This window comes from Larus michahellis, chromosome 2, assembly GCF_964199755.1.
Source record: "Larus michahellis chromosome 2, bLarMic1.1, whole genome shotgun sequence".
NCBI lineage: Eukaryota > Metazoa > Chordata > Aves > Charadriiformes > Laridae > Larus > Larus michahellis.
Window position 1 is genome coordinate 114350973 of NC_133897.1, and position 16098 is coordinate 114367070.

Here is a 16098-nt window from a genome sequence, read left to right on the forward strand (position 1 = left end):
TGACACAAACAGAGTCTATTTATTGAACCTCTTATCGACTTGAACAGGTTATGGGTGACATTCTTACTGAATTAGCAATTGCAGGTCCTTATTCCATACACTGAGCATGCAAATACTTCTTTTTTTTATTGTGAAATACCTTTGACTATCAGTTCTGCATAGTTTGATACACCAACTCCTCCTTCTGTTCGAATCATGCAGCGATAGTTGCCAGCGTCCCGCTTCGTGGCATTCACCACACTAAAAAGAGCTACAAATCGGCGAACGTTGAACACTTTTATGTCCTTCAAAGGTGCATCCCTTACGTAAATACCCTAGGCAAAGAAACAAAGAATATTGTTAATCATATTAAAAAAAAGACAATAATACTGAAACCCAATTTTATTTCTCTCGAGTTCCCCAAGAGAGGAGGCAAGATAAAAGCAGAAGTCTATGTTACTTTTACAGATGTTTACACTGTGTGAGACTTTACTGTCTTCCCATGTGAGTTAAACCATTCATCATCAGTGGGTGACCACTCATCTGGAACGGCTGCTTTCAACTCTTGATAGATTAACTAATAAAAAGATTTAAGAGCAATGTAACGTTTACTTGCTTGGCTTGCTATACACAAATATTTAAAGTTACCTCTTTTAAAGAAACATGAAACCCAGCACACTCAGTCTCCGCTTTCTCTTCCCCTCTGCATCTGCTACTTGGCATACGCATCTTGCACAGCTTGTACGGAAATGTCAGTGGGTGGTTCTCATAAAGCACCTACACACACTTGTGGGGTTATCAGCGACTCGGATGGAAGAGACTAGGCACAGATTTACCAGGCAAATGACCAAAAAGGTGGAAGCTGTCTCCATCTCCCACTTCCTCAGCATGAGACTGGGAACTAAGCAGTTTCTCCCTCAGTGCGGTGTCTCACCCTCAATTCAACATATTGCATGCATGGCACAAGAAAACGAGCTATGTAACAGCTGAGGAGCACAACGCCCAGCATAAGTCCCAAGCTACTGGCCTGCTCCCTCGTGCGATCCAGTGCATGGCTGGAGGAGGAAAAAGAGCAGGGTAGCAGACAGAAGGCGGCAGAGATGACATCTTGCCACGTCCTGACAGCAAGATGAGGGCAGAGAGACTTGGCTCTCAGATCCGTATCAGAACTTGTGCTCCATATGCCCGTGAAATAGGATACGTGCACTATGAACAGTCAAAAACCCTCAGAAAATGTGTTATCATTGACTTACTAGAGCTGGCTGAAAAAAAACATATACAAAATCTAGTGACAACATTTACTCAAACAAGCAAGATGTGCTTTGCACAGAAACACATGTATTTCAACAAACTGAAGGCTACGGCTATTATCAAAACATCAAGAGAAACTAGAGAAACCCCAACAAGCACCTCCCAAAAGATGCTCTCTCCAGGAAGGCATTTTTAGTAGGTTTTTCTGACTTCAGTAGCTTCAAACAGGGCAAGGGTCCTGCATGAGTGAGCTTCTATAAACCATCAGAGCTAGTAACATCTGTTTTTCTGCCCTAGAGTCTGTAGTTTGTCCAGCAGAATTTAAGACCTATATAGGAAATACTGACCTCAGTTTGTTCTGGCCTTTACTTGCCATCATACTGAAAGTACCCTGAAAATACCAGTTACAACCAGAGAGTTTCAAATACCAGCCACATAAAATTAAAGTCATCCATAAATCACAAAACCAAGTCAAAGTTAATCATGCCATTAATGCCAAAGAAGCAGTATAATTATCAGTAAATACTAATTCTCATGCACTGTAAAGGTAATCTCCTCTTCAAAAATAAACGTGGGTGATGCACAGCTTGCTTAAAAGAAAAAAATGCTTGAAAGATGCACAAAAATGAATGTACTATCACACCTTAAATATTACTCAGTCTTAAATTACTACTTGAGAACTACTTCGGACAACTGCCAGCTCCTTAAAATTCCTAGAATTCTGAGCTGCTGATAAACGAGTTTCTCTGACGTGGCATGTCAGTTACCGAAAACAAAACTTGGAAAGAAACATTTCAAACTACTATTTCAAAACTGCTGTTTTTCCCAGTTTTGCCACTGTAATATCCTTCTAGCAAGAACAGCTGCAGATAGCAGGAAGCAAGCAGAGTGGGTTAATTACAATTTTGGAGAATGAATAGTTCTTAAAAGCAACATTATTTTTTACCCAAGACAATAACTGATTAATCCTAATTATCAGAGCTGCTGACCAGTCACAAACCACATAGCTTTAAAACGTGTTTCTGCAGCTTTCAGACTCTTTAAGGATTCTGTGCATAGCCAGGTCGTGTGCTTATATTACATCCACCCACGCTAGTTTTTCCTTTTTTCTAGTCACAACATCAGGAAGCTTCACACAGGCTATTTTATCCTGCCAAGAAACAGGGTAAGTTATTCTCTAGGGAACAACATACTGCCACACGCTGATTAATTCTAGTACCTAAACTAGCTCAGCTCGTTTAGAGTGTGAACAAGCCCCAACGCACTCCAGCCTGCACGGTATACCCACACTTCCACACGGGCACCTGCATCCAGAATTTACCAGGATTCTCATGAGTTATAACACAACTGAAGTACCGTGTAAATATTTTAAGAATTACTTCTTGCTGTCCCCACCCAACCAAAGGCTACAGGACACTATTGAAGGGAAAAAGAGGTGAAAGGAAAGAACTAGGCAGTATAATTTGTGCCTTAATCTGCAGCCCATGAAGACAGGAGATCATGGAAAGGTAGGATGCACACACATCCCCCGCCGGCCCCACAGAGAGGACTGTCTCCTGTCACGCCAGCCCCCTCAGACTTCACAATGGCCTGTAGAAATCCTAAACAACACAGTTTGGGTTGTCATATAAATGGCCAGCAGTCCACGAAGAGAATTGCTCAAACACCCATCCCCATAGGACATATTTCCCATCTTTTTCTGTGCATTATGTGGAATGACAATTGGAAATGATCAATGCATCACAGCATTTATAATAATAAATTACTATTTCACTGGGGTCCCATAATCGTTTTCACCTTCTGCTTATTCTCGAACACACCAATCTCGCCTGATTTCAAATGTCGTAACTGCTGTTCCACAACAGGAAATCTTAGTTTGATCAAATAATCGACTATATGGCCACGCAACACATGCTATCTGTTCTCATGTCAATAATTTTGACTGAAAAAGAGAGAGGTCAAAGCACATTTCAGAGGCACATAACATTTTGCTCAAATGAACAAGCTATGAGCCTTAAATGTAACTCAGCTTGGCTCTACAAAGGATTTGAGCATTTTTGACCCCCTACCGAAATCCAGATGTGAAACAGGTTATTAAAATAATAAAATTCATGATGGAACTCCAGAAAGAAAGCCTTTATTATTACAACGCACCTGTAAAGTATATGTGAGATTATTATTAATAAAGATTATCCTGACTGACTTCTCTTCAACATTACAAACTCACAGAGGCAAAGTGTAGAGTGTCTAATTATATGTTAGAACTCAAATAGTCCCACAGAAATCACTGGCATGACATTTCCTAGTAGAATTCAAAGGAGAGAAAAACCCAATTTTTTTCTTTCATGTCTTTCAGAAAAAAAAATTCAAGGAAAACAGCGTTTGGGACAGACAAAGACTAAGAAACATAATTGCTTTACTTTCCACAAGAAAAAATACAGCTCAAGAGAGCAAGTCTTCCCTCTCTTCTGGGATGACAGCAAACGAGTAGGAAAGCTGCCTAATTGATTTAAGTCTGAGCATAAAGGAATGGTAATGAAGGTAATGAATTCAAGTATAAGAAAAGTTCAATCCACAGGCACCGGAGAAGAGAATTAAAAAAAAAAAAGGCTGCACAGTAAAATAACAAAACAAACAAAAAAAAACCCCAAACAACCCACATCTACAACCTCTACCAAACACTTATTTCAGCAATGGACAAATGGCAAAAGACTGTTTTTATTCTGAAAAAAAAAAACAAAACTATTTATAATTTGAGATATGAATACATAATGGCTTCTGTTTTAACTGTACCCACACGGCCAGCTTCACTCCCTTTATTCGTGATTCACATTTTGTTCTCTCTGAGTTACTGCACAGTGTCTTCAGGAAGCTGCAGAGGTATGACAGTGGTCACTTTTATGGGCTAGTTAAACCCAGGAGAATGTCAATAATATTTTCTTTTCCATATTTAACAGGCCCCTTTAAGCACATTATATGATAAATGACCATCTCTCAGTGCCAATTGTCAATAGCTATTTCATTTAGCACAGCTAGAAATAACTTATGTCAAATGAACATACATTTACTGAACATATTAGTACATCCTGCTACTTTTTTTTTTTTTTTTTTTTTTTTTTTTTTTACAAAGAATTATTTTTAGGAACATTCACAAAAATAAGTTTTTAACACTCACTAATGCAACATTCTGAAGTCCCACAAATAAAAGAGATCACTTAGAGTCTATTGCTTTACTAATTACAGTCATTAAAACCTTTATCTCAGTTCTTTTAAGATAGATTTCAAAATTTACTGATAGGTCTTGCAAACTACCAATTTTATGTGGGAGCCTAAGTTTTCACAAACATATCATATCTTATTGAAAATTAAACAAACAAACAAACAAACAAAAGACAAGTCTGCAATTAACTAATCCCATTCCAGAAAACAGTACAAAATTAATGATTTACAATGCAACACTGTAGTACTCTAATATCAAAACCCATTAAAACAGGCTGTTGGAGCAACTTCGTAGTGTAGTTCTGTTTTACAGGTGGGGTTTTGTTTGTTTGTTTGTTTTAAATACAATTAAAAGATAAAGATAGCGCTTTTTACTTTAGCCCTGCTTTGCCATATGAAAAACTGAGGCTTTCGTACAGATTAAGCTTGCCAGCTCTTTCTGCCTCTGGGACTTGGAGAACTGTGTGAACAGGACACTTCATTCTTTGGAAAGAGGAAACTGCCTTAATCATTTAATGCTAGACCTGCTTGGACTACAAAGGCCACGTCCCCAGGGCAGAGCTATCTAACCTTCTTAGAGCAGAAGAATTTGGACGACAAAACAAAGACTGCAAGATGTTGAGATCCAAAAATGAAAATCACGGGTTCCACTGGCTGCTGAGCAACTCGCATGTTTTCAAATGCTCAGAGAAAGCTTTCAAAAAAAAGAAATACACATATTCAAGAATGTTATTTAAGCCAGCTAATGAAAATATATAACTGTATAAGTCACTTGTAAAAATAAATTTTCTCTTAAACAACATGTTATTTAATATATAGGGATATGGAAAAAAAGGTCTTAATTTAACCTCAGGATATATACAGCTTGAAAATCCATATTCCTAGTACCAGCATATTAAATGAATACAGAGACAGCTTAAAGCACTTTAAAACGCACATTATTTTTCCGTTTTAGGCAAGCTAGAATGAAAAGAAATAGGTTGATGGTTATTTAAATTAGACTTACAGCCTCTTTTAGGCAATGAACTAACTCTAAGGCTTCTAATTGAACAGCAATTTAGCAGCAACAAGATCTGTACTATACCTTTCAGTAATACTTTTAACAAAAATGCAGCAGTAATTCGAAGGCACTGAAGTTCTGGGATGTTATATCCAGCACTACCACTGCATTAATCACCCTCAAGGCATGTTTCAACAATCTTGCCAGAAGAGACTTAAAAGGAAACATTGGTCAGTCACCCTCTGTCCACACAGGTAGATTAAGCAGCTGTTCATACATTTAATAAAAGAAAGGGTTTGCAGTATCCCTCTTTCAAATACACACATTTATAAAATTGTGATTAGAGTCATACCAGTGGGATTTCAAATAACATCAGCAGTGCCAGAAGTAATTTGGTTTAAAATATGTATAAAATCTAAATCAAATAGTAATTAATACCTCAACAAAATTGCTTCACAGAATTCGTATCATTCCAATAATTAAGACAGTTGGCTTTACCTCTGAATTTCTAGAGCTGCTTTCATAATCAAGACAACTGTTTGTCAGTCTAGATTAGAACCACCACAGATCCTGTGATTATCTTGTATTTATTCCATCTGTGTAAGTTAACAAATGTATTTCATTCAAGTAATGAGGCTGTGCTGGAAAAAGATTATTGTCCTATTTGGAATTATTCTTCTATGAGCCAGAATCGCACTCTGCATGTGTAACTAAAGGGCATTCAAGCAAAATGTTATGATTTTACCTTTCAAGAAAAATTTCAGCTTTCAATATTTTAATGTTTGATAACTCAGCCTTTTCCTCAAATCACATAGCTTTCCACAAATCTCCGTTTATTATGACTAAACTGAAATGCTGGCTGGAGCTGCCAGGTAATATTGTAAAATATTACTAAAGTTACACATCTGAGTTGTCACGTTATCAAATATTAAGCAATGACATCTATTTGAAGATACAATTAAACACATAGAAAGTAAACAAAGACATTATTGCATTTTCTGGAGTTGTTAAACTCAGTGTAATTTAGCCAAAGCAGCTACTCTGTACTTACATACTGAAATTGTTTTGCATCATTCTGACAGGAGCAAATCTGTTATTACTACAAGGAGATTTTAAAACGAAATAAAACCCCAAACCCTGCTCAGTCTATTTTTTATTTGTACATTAAATTCCCAAGTGATTGAAAAGAGTTAATATTCTCTAACAATTTTTCAGTGCTCGCAAAATATGTAAAAATTCCAAATCTTCTTTCCATTCATCTTTAATAGCACACAATAGAATACAAAATGACTTGTAGGCAACTACATCCTCAGAAACATCTGGAGAAAACAGAGTACTATGAAATCTCTCTCCAATGCAGACTTTTATACTTTAGACAGAAACTGTGGCAATGATCCATGTACCTGCTAAGCATTTTTCTGAACCCATAGCCCTATTTATAAAGTCATTTAATCTAATACCGTATCTTAATTCTTTGAAATACGCAACACTAAGTACTCCTCATCATGCTTTTATTTGCATTAAAAATTCCAAGGGTTAGGATGAACACCTTGCTAACAAATGAAGGGAACATACATAGGATTTTTAAATACTCTGTCTTGGAGTGCTGCAGACACCAGGCTTACGGAGGGGCTGGGAAATAGCAGAGTGATGAGGAGAAAATGTGAAAGTAAAGATCATTAGCATAATTTTCATCCATACAAACAATGTAAGGTATATTAATGCAGGCATTTGCATGCCTTTTCCATCCAAGTACATAAAAGGACAGTTAAAAAAACAGTGTGCTCATGTCCCACATTCTCTTCACTGGAAAAGTCTTATCTTGTTGGGAAGAAAAGAAGCACAGGATGAAGGAAGTCCAACTTGCAAGTTTTGGGGACAACCAAAGTTACAAACAACCAGAATAGCAGGCAAAACCAAAGTGATACAGAATCCTACAAAGCTGGTACGGAAGAAGTAGCCAAGAAGTAAGCACACATATATTTGATGATGAAAAACCATGCCCCATTCAGAGCGAGGCAGTGGCCTCCTAAAAAGATCCTTTCAAATGGGAGGAATGAATGGCAAGGAGAGACACATGGCTACGATTAAAGAAAGCTACAGAAAGCCCCTCAACAGTAACAGAGCAATTTGTGAATAAAGGCAACCATAGCAGTAATAACCAGTAATAGCTGGGTACACATTGGTTCATGTAACAGAGGAACTAATGTAGAGGAGTTTGGCTGGAGGTGTTTTGGTCTTAATTACTGAGTCAGTCACGTAGTTTAACAGCTCCCACCTCCAACACACGCTTCCTCCAATGCTCTGTTTCCTTCCTATCATCTTCCCTTTGGGTTTAATTTAATTTAATCTTTACTTTGGTTCTCCTTGCCTTAAAACAGTTTCAACAGCCCTCGGTCTTATAAAAGAAGCCTCCATTCAACTCCAATTTGAACACGATGCCTCCCAGCAGTAAGTTTGTACATTTTAACTACAGTAGTCATTGTAAAGGTCACTGTTTCTTACTCCCAAAGGTCCAAAAGCATAGCACAGAAAGCTTACTGAATTTACTTCATCAATTGCCTAACTCATATATGTCCCTAAGTGATTCTGCTGCTGCTGAACTGTGCTTCCTATCAAGGCAGCCTTCAGGGTCCAGAGACAGGCGCACCCAACAGGCTGTTTAAAAGCAAGCTGAATTTAACCAGCTCCCCGTGGCACAGGTCAACTGTTCCATTATCTCAGGTTTGCTAATCACCACTCACTATATTATTAAACGCTCCATTATAACTGGAGGATTAACACATCACACTGAGTTTCCTGAAAAGAGTATGCTACTTAGGTCGCTTCATTTTCAAATTCAGACAAGAATATCAAAATGGTTAGACTGATAAAGGTAATCCCAGAACAACTTTTCTTATGGGTCACTTCATCAAATGAGAATACATATGGGGATGGACAGGGATGGAGGAGAGGGACTGATTTATGTGCATCCTCTCTAACTTGCATGTGTCCATAAATGCCTGCAGGTAAGCAAATCTTCTGCAAATCAATGTATGCAGTCAGTTCATTAATATCCGGTAGTCTCTGAACACTTGAGACACAGCTCTAAAACAGGGAAAAAGGAAGAAGAAGAAGAAAGAATAACTACCTGTTACCAAAAGCTTTTTGTCTAGAGTCCAAGCTTCATATCATCCCCATTAAATAAAAATAATAATGGCTCTCTTAGGTGGCACTTCTGACTCTCTTTATAGATCTAAAGTGCAACAGGTCATCTTAAGCAAATGAGGAGGATCAAAGTCTACTAATTTTTCAGGTTACTCACAAACCGACTTTGACAAGCTTTCTCCAACTGCCTTGAAGTTTTACATTGTTGATCATAGCCAAGGCCCTTGTGGATTTCACAGAGTTTCTAGTGTACTTCTAAAAGTAAAACTTCTACATTTATGAATTCTTCAGCTTTACTTTTCCCCAAAAATCTCTTTTGGTCACAGGGGATTAACAAAGAAACAGGAGATTAAGAGTTATATATTTGTGATTAAAAGGCTTTTTTTCCAAGACAAAAATTTTAATACCGATATTAAAAGTTTTCAGACTCCATATTCCCTTCGTAAGCAGGAACGGTTGGTATACTAGTTGAAAACAAAATGCATATTTCAGTGTCACAAGCACACTCTTGGCAGAGCAGCATCTACCTCTGCTAGACAGGTGCTGATGGCAGGCCTTCAGAGAACACCACCCATTATCACTCCCTGCTGGAGCGTATGACCAACACCACTACAGAGCTAAGCACCTCTCTCCTCAGTCTACAGTATTATTTTTTTTCTACTGTGTTAAAGGTTGCTTAATTTTCTTGCATTAAAATCAAATTTGTTCACGTCCACTGAAGTCTTTAGTTTTTTTTTTGGTATCACTACCAGAGTGTGGTCTGCGGTGCTCACTGATCTGAAGAGTTTCTGATCTAAAGGTTTGGACTAATGTCATAATGCAAAACTTTACAGTGGCTTCTGTCAGGTATTTTCAGCAGAAATCAAATACTTTCGACAACGTTAGAAGCTTCAAAAATGTGTTCTGCATCCACATCACTTAGGAATGGTGGAGCTGGTTCATGAGGTTAGGAGTGAAAGTTATTTTTCCATTTACCCTTATCTGCATTTTTTTTAATACTAGTAACAAAACACGGTGACGTTTCTTCATGGTTACCAACATTTGGCTCTTGCGTCAGGCAGGGTGGACTGGGAGGCTTACCCTTTAGAGGAACTTTGCTGGCCAGGTTTCTGCAATGTTCCTGAGCAGGAGAATACAAGGCTCATTTTTGCCTCCAGTATTACAGTGGCACCATCTAATATAAGTAGTATAAGGCTACCATACAGATTCAGACCATCTATCGCACCATCAGGCATTTTAGTTCTTCCAGCTGTGCCTTCTGTTGGTCATACTAGCTCTGTGAACCCCCACTGTGCTACATGGGAAGCAGGTGGAAGTGACATGACAGTCTGACATCCATCAGTGATTGCGCTGTGGCCCTGACTTAGCAAGTTGGCCTCTAATATTCTTGAGTTTTAGGGCTGGGTTTTTTTGATAGGTTGTTTTTCTAAGGAAAATGCAGAAATCCCTTGCAAGAACCAGCCTGGGCAGCACACTGCCGTGGTGGAAAGATTTCACTGTGCCTGGGTGCAAAAACAGGAGGGTGGCAGGTTGGCAATACTCCCGTTTCGAACACTGACAGTATGCCAGTTCCCCGATTTTGAGAATTTAGTCCTAAAACACTCTTACTACTTACAGAGTCATGCCAGTGATAAGAGCACACAGCACCTGATGTGCCACTCAGACTCACTGACACTAACCTGTAAAGGTAAAGATGGTGTCCAAGGAGGAAGTCACCCTTACTGTACATTCCTACCACACTCTAAACACGTTTTGAAAATTCAGGTGCACGTAGTTTATTTACTAATAAACACTAGGCTGGATGGTTTCTGATGGTCAGCTCCGAAACTTCACTGAAGTCAAAATACCTCACAAGTACATTGACTTCAAGATGTCTTTCTTTTTTTTTGCATTTGTTCACTGGGATTTAACATTAACAGTCCAAAATTAATTAATTATTCCTACTCTCTGATACCACTAGTAACTGAAAATTCTGTAAGAGAAATCTTAGCGTCACATAAAGCTCACTCAAATCTACATACATACAAGAATAAAACTTGTAAGTCCAGGTAAAAAAAGCCTGGCTGGTGTTGTCCCTGATGAGAGATTGCATCCTAACAGAGAGAAGAGAGAAAAGGATTGCTCTAAGCGTGATGAAGCCTGCAGCCCGATTGCCCAGAAGGAAGATGTAACAGTTCACAACAAAGCTTGATGCATAAGCAATGCTTTCATCTTCCTCACAGGATGAGCATCTAACCTAACAACTCTTTTGCAACAGGAACTGGTTTGGAAGTTTAGGTATACATATTCAAAAATATATTCGACTTTTCATACAATCTAAATATATACTGTCTTAAGGTATAAAGCTTGTGGTATATGCATTTGCTTACAGCTAGAGTGGAACAATTAAAATAAACGTAGATACTTTGTTCCAAAAATTTGGTATGGGATCTCTAATACACATGAACATACTTAAAAATTTTCTAAGTTTGAACTGATGTTTAGAAAGCTGAGATTTATTACATTTCTTTCTTATGCCTCTCGTTAGGGAAAGAGAGTATGTAAATTAAACTAGATCCTTCTATCACATTTTATCAAAGTTTTTTAAATGTGGAAAATCAGAAAAATTGAAGTTTCTCTCCTAAAAAATTATTGTGACAGAGTATGTGCAAATTAAACATCAAGCAAAATTAAAATAAATGCAAACTCAACAAGCTAACACAATATTGTATGCAGATGTTTATAAAATTGTGCTGTAACAATTATGTAAGTGAGGAACAGGGATATACAGATAACAGAATGCATTGTTCCACAGACGCTTCAAAGTATCTATTTTTTGCCTTTTCTTTACTTTACTTTTGTAAACCATACGAAAAAGAGCTTCTTTTTGCCACTTCCTATACTACTGGCATGTTATACAAAGTACTAGACTGCAGCTTCCACATTAACAGATGATTTTGTATTTCTGACACCCTCCTAGCAATATACAGCTCCTCCCACATAAACTGCTGGAATTTGGGTGTGATCAGAAATTTAATAGGTCAGTGTTCATTGACAGCCAAAGCCCCATCCCAACGACTTTGCTGAGTTTCTTCTGTGTGCTCTTAGTGCTGAGAATTTCCCTTCTCTCCTTTATGACCGACAGAAGTAAAGTAAGAAATAAGAAGTATAAACGGACAGGAACAGAAATTAACAGCAAAGACAGACCAAGAGCTTAAAATGGGAAAAAAGAGGAGTACAATCAACTGCTGAAAACCAGTGTGTACACATAGGCACACATCTCACCTCACTCAAGAAACTCCATTTCAGTATTTCCTTATCAGTAAAATTGCTAAATGGTAGAGATGAGAATAGAGATTTTTAAATATTATAATCACAAAATAACTATGATTGGAAGGGATTTCTCAAAGCAGGGTCAACTACAACAAGTTGCTCATGACTGCAACCAGCTGCATTAATATCTCTAAGGATGGAGACTCCCTAGCCTCTCCAAGCAACTTGTTCCAGTGTTTGAACACAGTAATTTATTTTCTTTTTCTTATGTTTGAGTGGAGTTTCCTGTATTTCAGCTTGTGCCCATTACCTCTTGTCCTGGCACTAGATACTACTGAGAAGAGTGCGTCTCTAATCTCTGCTCCTTTCAAATTCTCCCCTGATCCTTCTCACTCCAGACTGAACAGTCCCAGCTCTCTCCTTACATTTGAGATCCTGCAGTCCCTTAACCCTCCTCCAACGTGTCCGTATCTCTCTTGTACTGGGGAGCCCACAACTGGACACAGCACTCCATATGTGTCTCACCAGTACTGAGCAGAGGGGAAGGATCACCTCCCTCAACCTGCTGGCAACACTCCTCCTAATGCAGCCCAGGAGGCTGTTAGCCTTCATTGCTGCAAGGGCACATGGATAGCTCATCATCAACTTGTCCACCATGATCACCAGGTTCTTTGCAAAACTAGTTTCAAGCCTGTCAGGCCCCAGTATGTAGCAGTGCATGGGATTATTCCTTCTCTGAGGCAGGACTTCGCACTTCCCTTTAATGAATTTCATGAGGTTCCTCTCTGCCCATTTCTCCAGCTTGTCAAGGTCCCTGTGAACGGCAGCCTTACCGCCTGGTGCATCAGCTACTCCCAACTTTGTGCTGTCTGCGAACTTGCAGAGGGTGCAAGCTATCATCCTCCAGGTCAGTAATAAAGAGGCTGAACAGCACTTGTCCCTGTATCGATTCGTAGAGTACACTACTAGTGACTTGTCTCTATAATGCACTATTATTCATTATAAATTATAATCTGTATACATAATGAGTGCTATACATAATTGCTAACACATGCGGAAGTTTTTTCTATTAGCCAAATATGAACACAGGATTTGTTTTCTTTTGTTCTTTCTTTCCTTTTTAGCCTAATGTAAGGAAATTGGTAAGAATGGTCAGGCCATCCATACATGTGTTACTTTCTCATTTCTCTTCAAAGATCTTAAAGTCTCCCAACAAAATCCACGCAAACTTCACGGAATGTTTCAGTTATTACCGTGCCTGTAAAAATAAACAGCACAGTTCTGCAAGGTTACCCAAAGCATAAGCTAAAGTATATTATAGGCACCAGAAAATTCATATTTAAGTCAGATAATGAAGAAAAAGTGTTCATCAAAGATCACAGCTCCTTAGACATTAGGTAACACAAACATGACACATGTCACAAACCTCCTATATTATGCTGTTCATAGAACTTTTTCTGTCATATAGTAAGATTATTACGCAATTAATAAAAGGCAACTAAAACTGAGTCATGACAATGGAAAATATACAGTATTGACTACAAGAAAGGCAGTAAATATATACTGGACTGGAGAGGGGGAGACAAAGAAATTAACGTACCAAAACCTGGTTTAACTCTTATCTATTCAATAACAGACAGTGGCCCTTCCTACAGGGCACTAATTATCCTTCTAACAGAAAAATCACCTTAGGTTACCACAAAAACATATCAGGATGCAGTTGTATCAGGATGTGTGTAGTCTTGGCAAAATCTTTAGCTGATTGATGTCATTAAAGCTCTTCTCAAGTCAATGGACTCAAGAAAATTTGCTATGCACAAGGTGGCTTGATCAGTCTCAGAAAATTAAGCTATTTATGACCAGGAGGAAGAACGATCTCCTGTACTCCTGTAGTACACAAAAGCACCTACTGATCAACCCAAATTTTTTTGTCTTTTTTTTTTAATATTCAAAAGAACACTTTCTTTAGGCCTATCTCATTGTATAGTTTACATTAATAGTTCCACCTGTTTGTGTTACTAAGTTGTTACATATGTATATGATTTAATTTTAACAGGTAAAACACTGCTTTATTATCTTAGTACTCAAAAAATGGCTGAAACATTTTTTCCTCCAGTGCTTACAGACTTAGCAGTGAAAATGGTAATTATGTGAAAGCCTCAGAGAGTTTACAGCATAACAAAAAATTCTTATGAAACTCTAGGACTTCAGTTCACCTCCTGGGATACCTTATGTGATTTACATAAACAAGCACATGCACACACAAACTATTTTGTATATCCTATAAATATGTTTTATTTTCATAATTTGCCAGGAGTCATTGCACTGGTTCTACATTCTCACAAGAATGTTTTTGATACCTCTCTCATTTGTGCGTGCGTGTGTATGTATTCCTAAGGAAAACAATTTATTTTCCAGAACACCCTCTGACACAGGATTATATCTCTTCCTTTGAATAAATAATAAATAATGCATACAGGTTTTGCAGTTTTGTATGTAGAGGCATAAAGTCTTTCATACTTTTCATACCTTCAGCAAAAGATTACTGAAGATACAAAAAAACCCATACACTGAATAAGGTGAAAGATAGCTCTCAGAGAAGACAAGAAGAAAAGCCAAATCCCTTATTAACAGGTAGCAAACAGTTTAGATAGGGTAGAGAAGACTGGCCATTAGAGTGATACTATTCTTAGTTTCTTGGCTGCAAATGAAGTAGCATGTGTTCTGCATGCATAAACCATAGGTATGAAAGATTTCCCCCTCTCCCTGTCTAACAGAGAATACCCATTAGTCTCTTGCTATTGGTAAGTCTGATAATGCCGCTTCCTACAGCTGTCACATATTCTGAGACACTATTGTGATTTGCTTATCTTCAACAAATTTTCACTCTTAGGTCTGTGTTCCTGCAATGAAAGTTATGTGTCTGAGACTTACATTTTGAAATAATTATTTGAATTTCAACCATGTTTTAGAATGAGACTAAGAAAAATACTTCAGTGAAGTGATGACCTCTCTGCCTCATCAACTGTAGCTTTCCACTGTTTGAAGAAGCTCTCTCAAGGAAGGCTTCCCACACTGAGTCAAGGTACAAGTCTCTGAAAAATGCAATTGCTACATGTTCAGTGATGCTACAACAAATCTTTAAAAATTAATATCAAAAGATTGGGTTTGATATTAAAATGGAATTTCATGATACCTGGGTATCATCTGAAAAGCAATTTCCCTGGAGTCATACTCTAAATCATTCTAAGAACAAGGAGTACAGAGAGGGAACTGATTAAAGAAGCTGCAAATTAGGAGAAGCAGCAGACGAGGGTGGGAAAATGAAGAGACGGAGCCAGGCCTGAGAAGCTAAGGAACAAACAAGTCAGTTGCAGAATCTGCATGATTCCATGATTTAACAGACATGCCTCTGTCACAGACACCTTACGTCATGTCACCTAAACTTTTTCCAGGACTCTTCTAACTGCACAGTGACATTCTAGGTGCCTAATTTTGGTCTTTGTAGCCAATTCCCCAAAGTACTGGCCACTCGCTATTGCAACTAACATCCATGATCACTGATCATGGAAAGTGCTCAGTGCGCCTTACATGTAGAGAATCAGATCCATATGTCTCAGAGACTGTTTCCAAAAGAACGGGATATGTTTTGCTTTTGTTTCTCAGTGTCTATGTTCCTGAAGTATAAAATGAGGACCACATCAATCCACCACATAGAAAAAACTCAATATTGTGAAGCACTAGTATTAACAGAAAAGTTTCCATTAGAAAATGAATCAACCTGTTTTCAGAACTGATTTGTACAGTATTTAGTAAGCAAAGTGAAGCCCTAAATATACTTGTATGAAGGAGCCCACATGTTAAGGAGCTACTCATCAACTGAATATGCCCACTATACTGAATAAGATGGGGATTCTGTAGGAAAAAAAAAAAAAAAGAGAGATGTTAATATGTACCTTAAAAAGGGTAGACTCAAGAGGTTCAAACTTTTAAGCTGCAGAGGCACAACTATTCCCAAGTATTTCCTTGGAAACATTTATTTTAATATTTAAGCAATTTTCACTTGATAATAATTTTAATTTTAGTTACTATTAAATATAATATTTTGTATGCGTAAACATTCAATACATGACAGTTCAAAATTCATACACTTGCGGAGAAGAAAATCTATGTATGTGTATACCTGGGGTTCACAGTGGAAGAAGTTTACTTGTTTTTAAGTAAAACTTTATTTTTCTAAACTTCATTTT

At 37.8% G+C, this 16098-nt stretch overlaps 1 protein-coding gene across 15 annotated transcripts in view; it reads right to left on the minus strand.

Annotated features, from left to right (window-relative positions):
• Positions 1–16098, minus strand: part of PTPRM (protein tyrosine phosphatase receptor type M) — a 482403-nt gene that overhangs the window by 294046 nt on the left and 172259 nt on the right. For all 15 annotated transcript variants that reach the window (XM_074576689.1, XM_074576685.1, XM_074576684.1 and 12 more), the window contains exon 6: positions 140–314. In XM_074576689.1, the coding sequence (XP_074432790.1) occupies positions 140–314 (175 nt within the window). The remainder of the gene's footprint in view (positions 1–139; positions 315–16098) is intronic.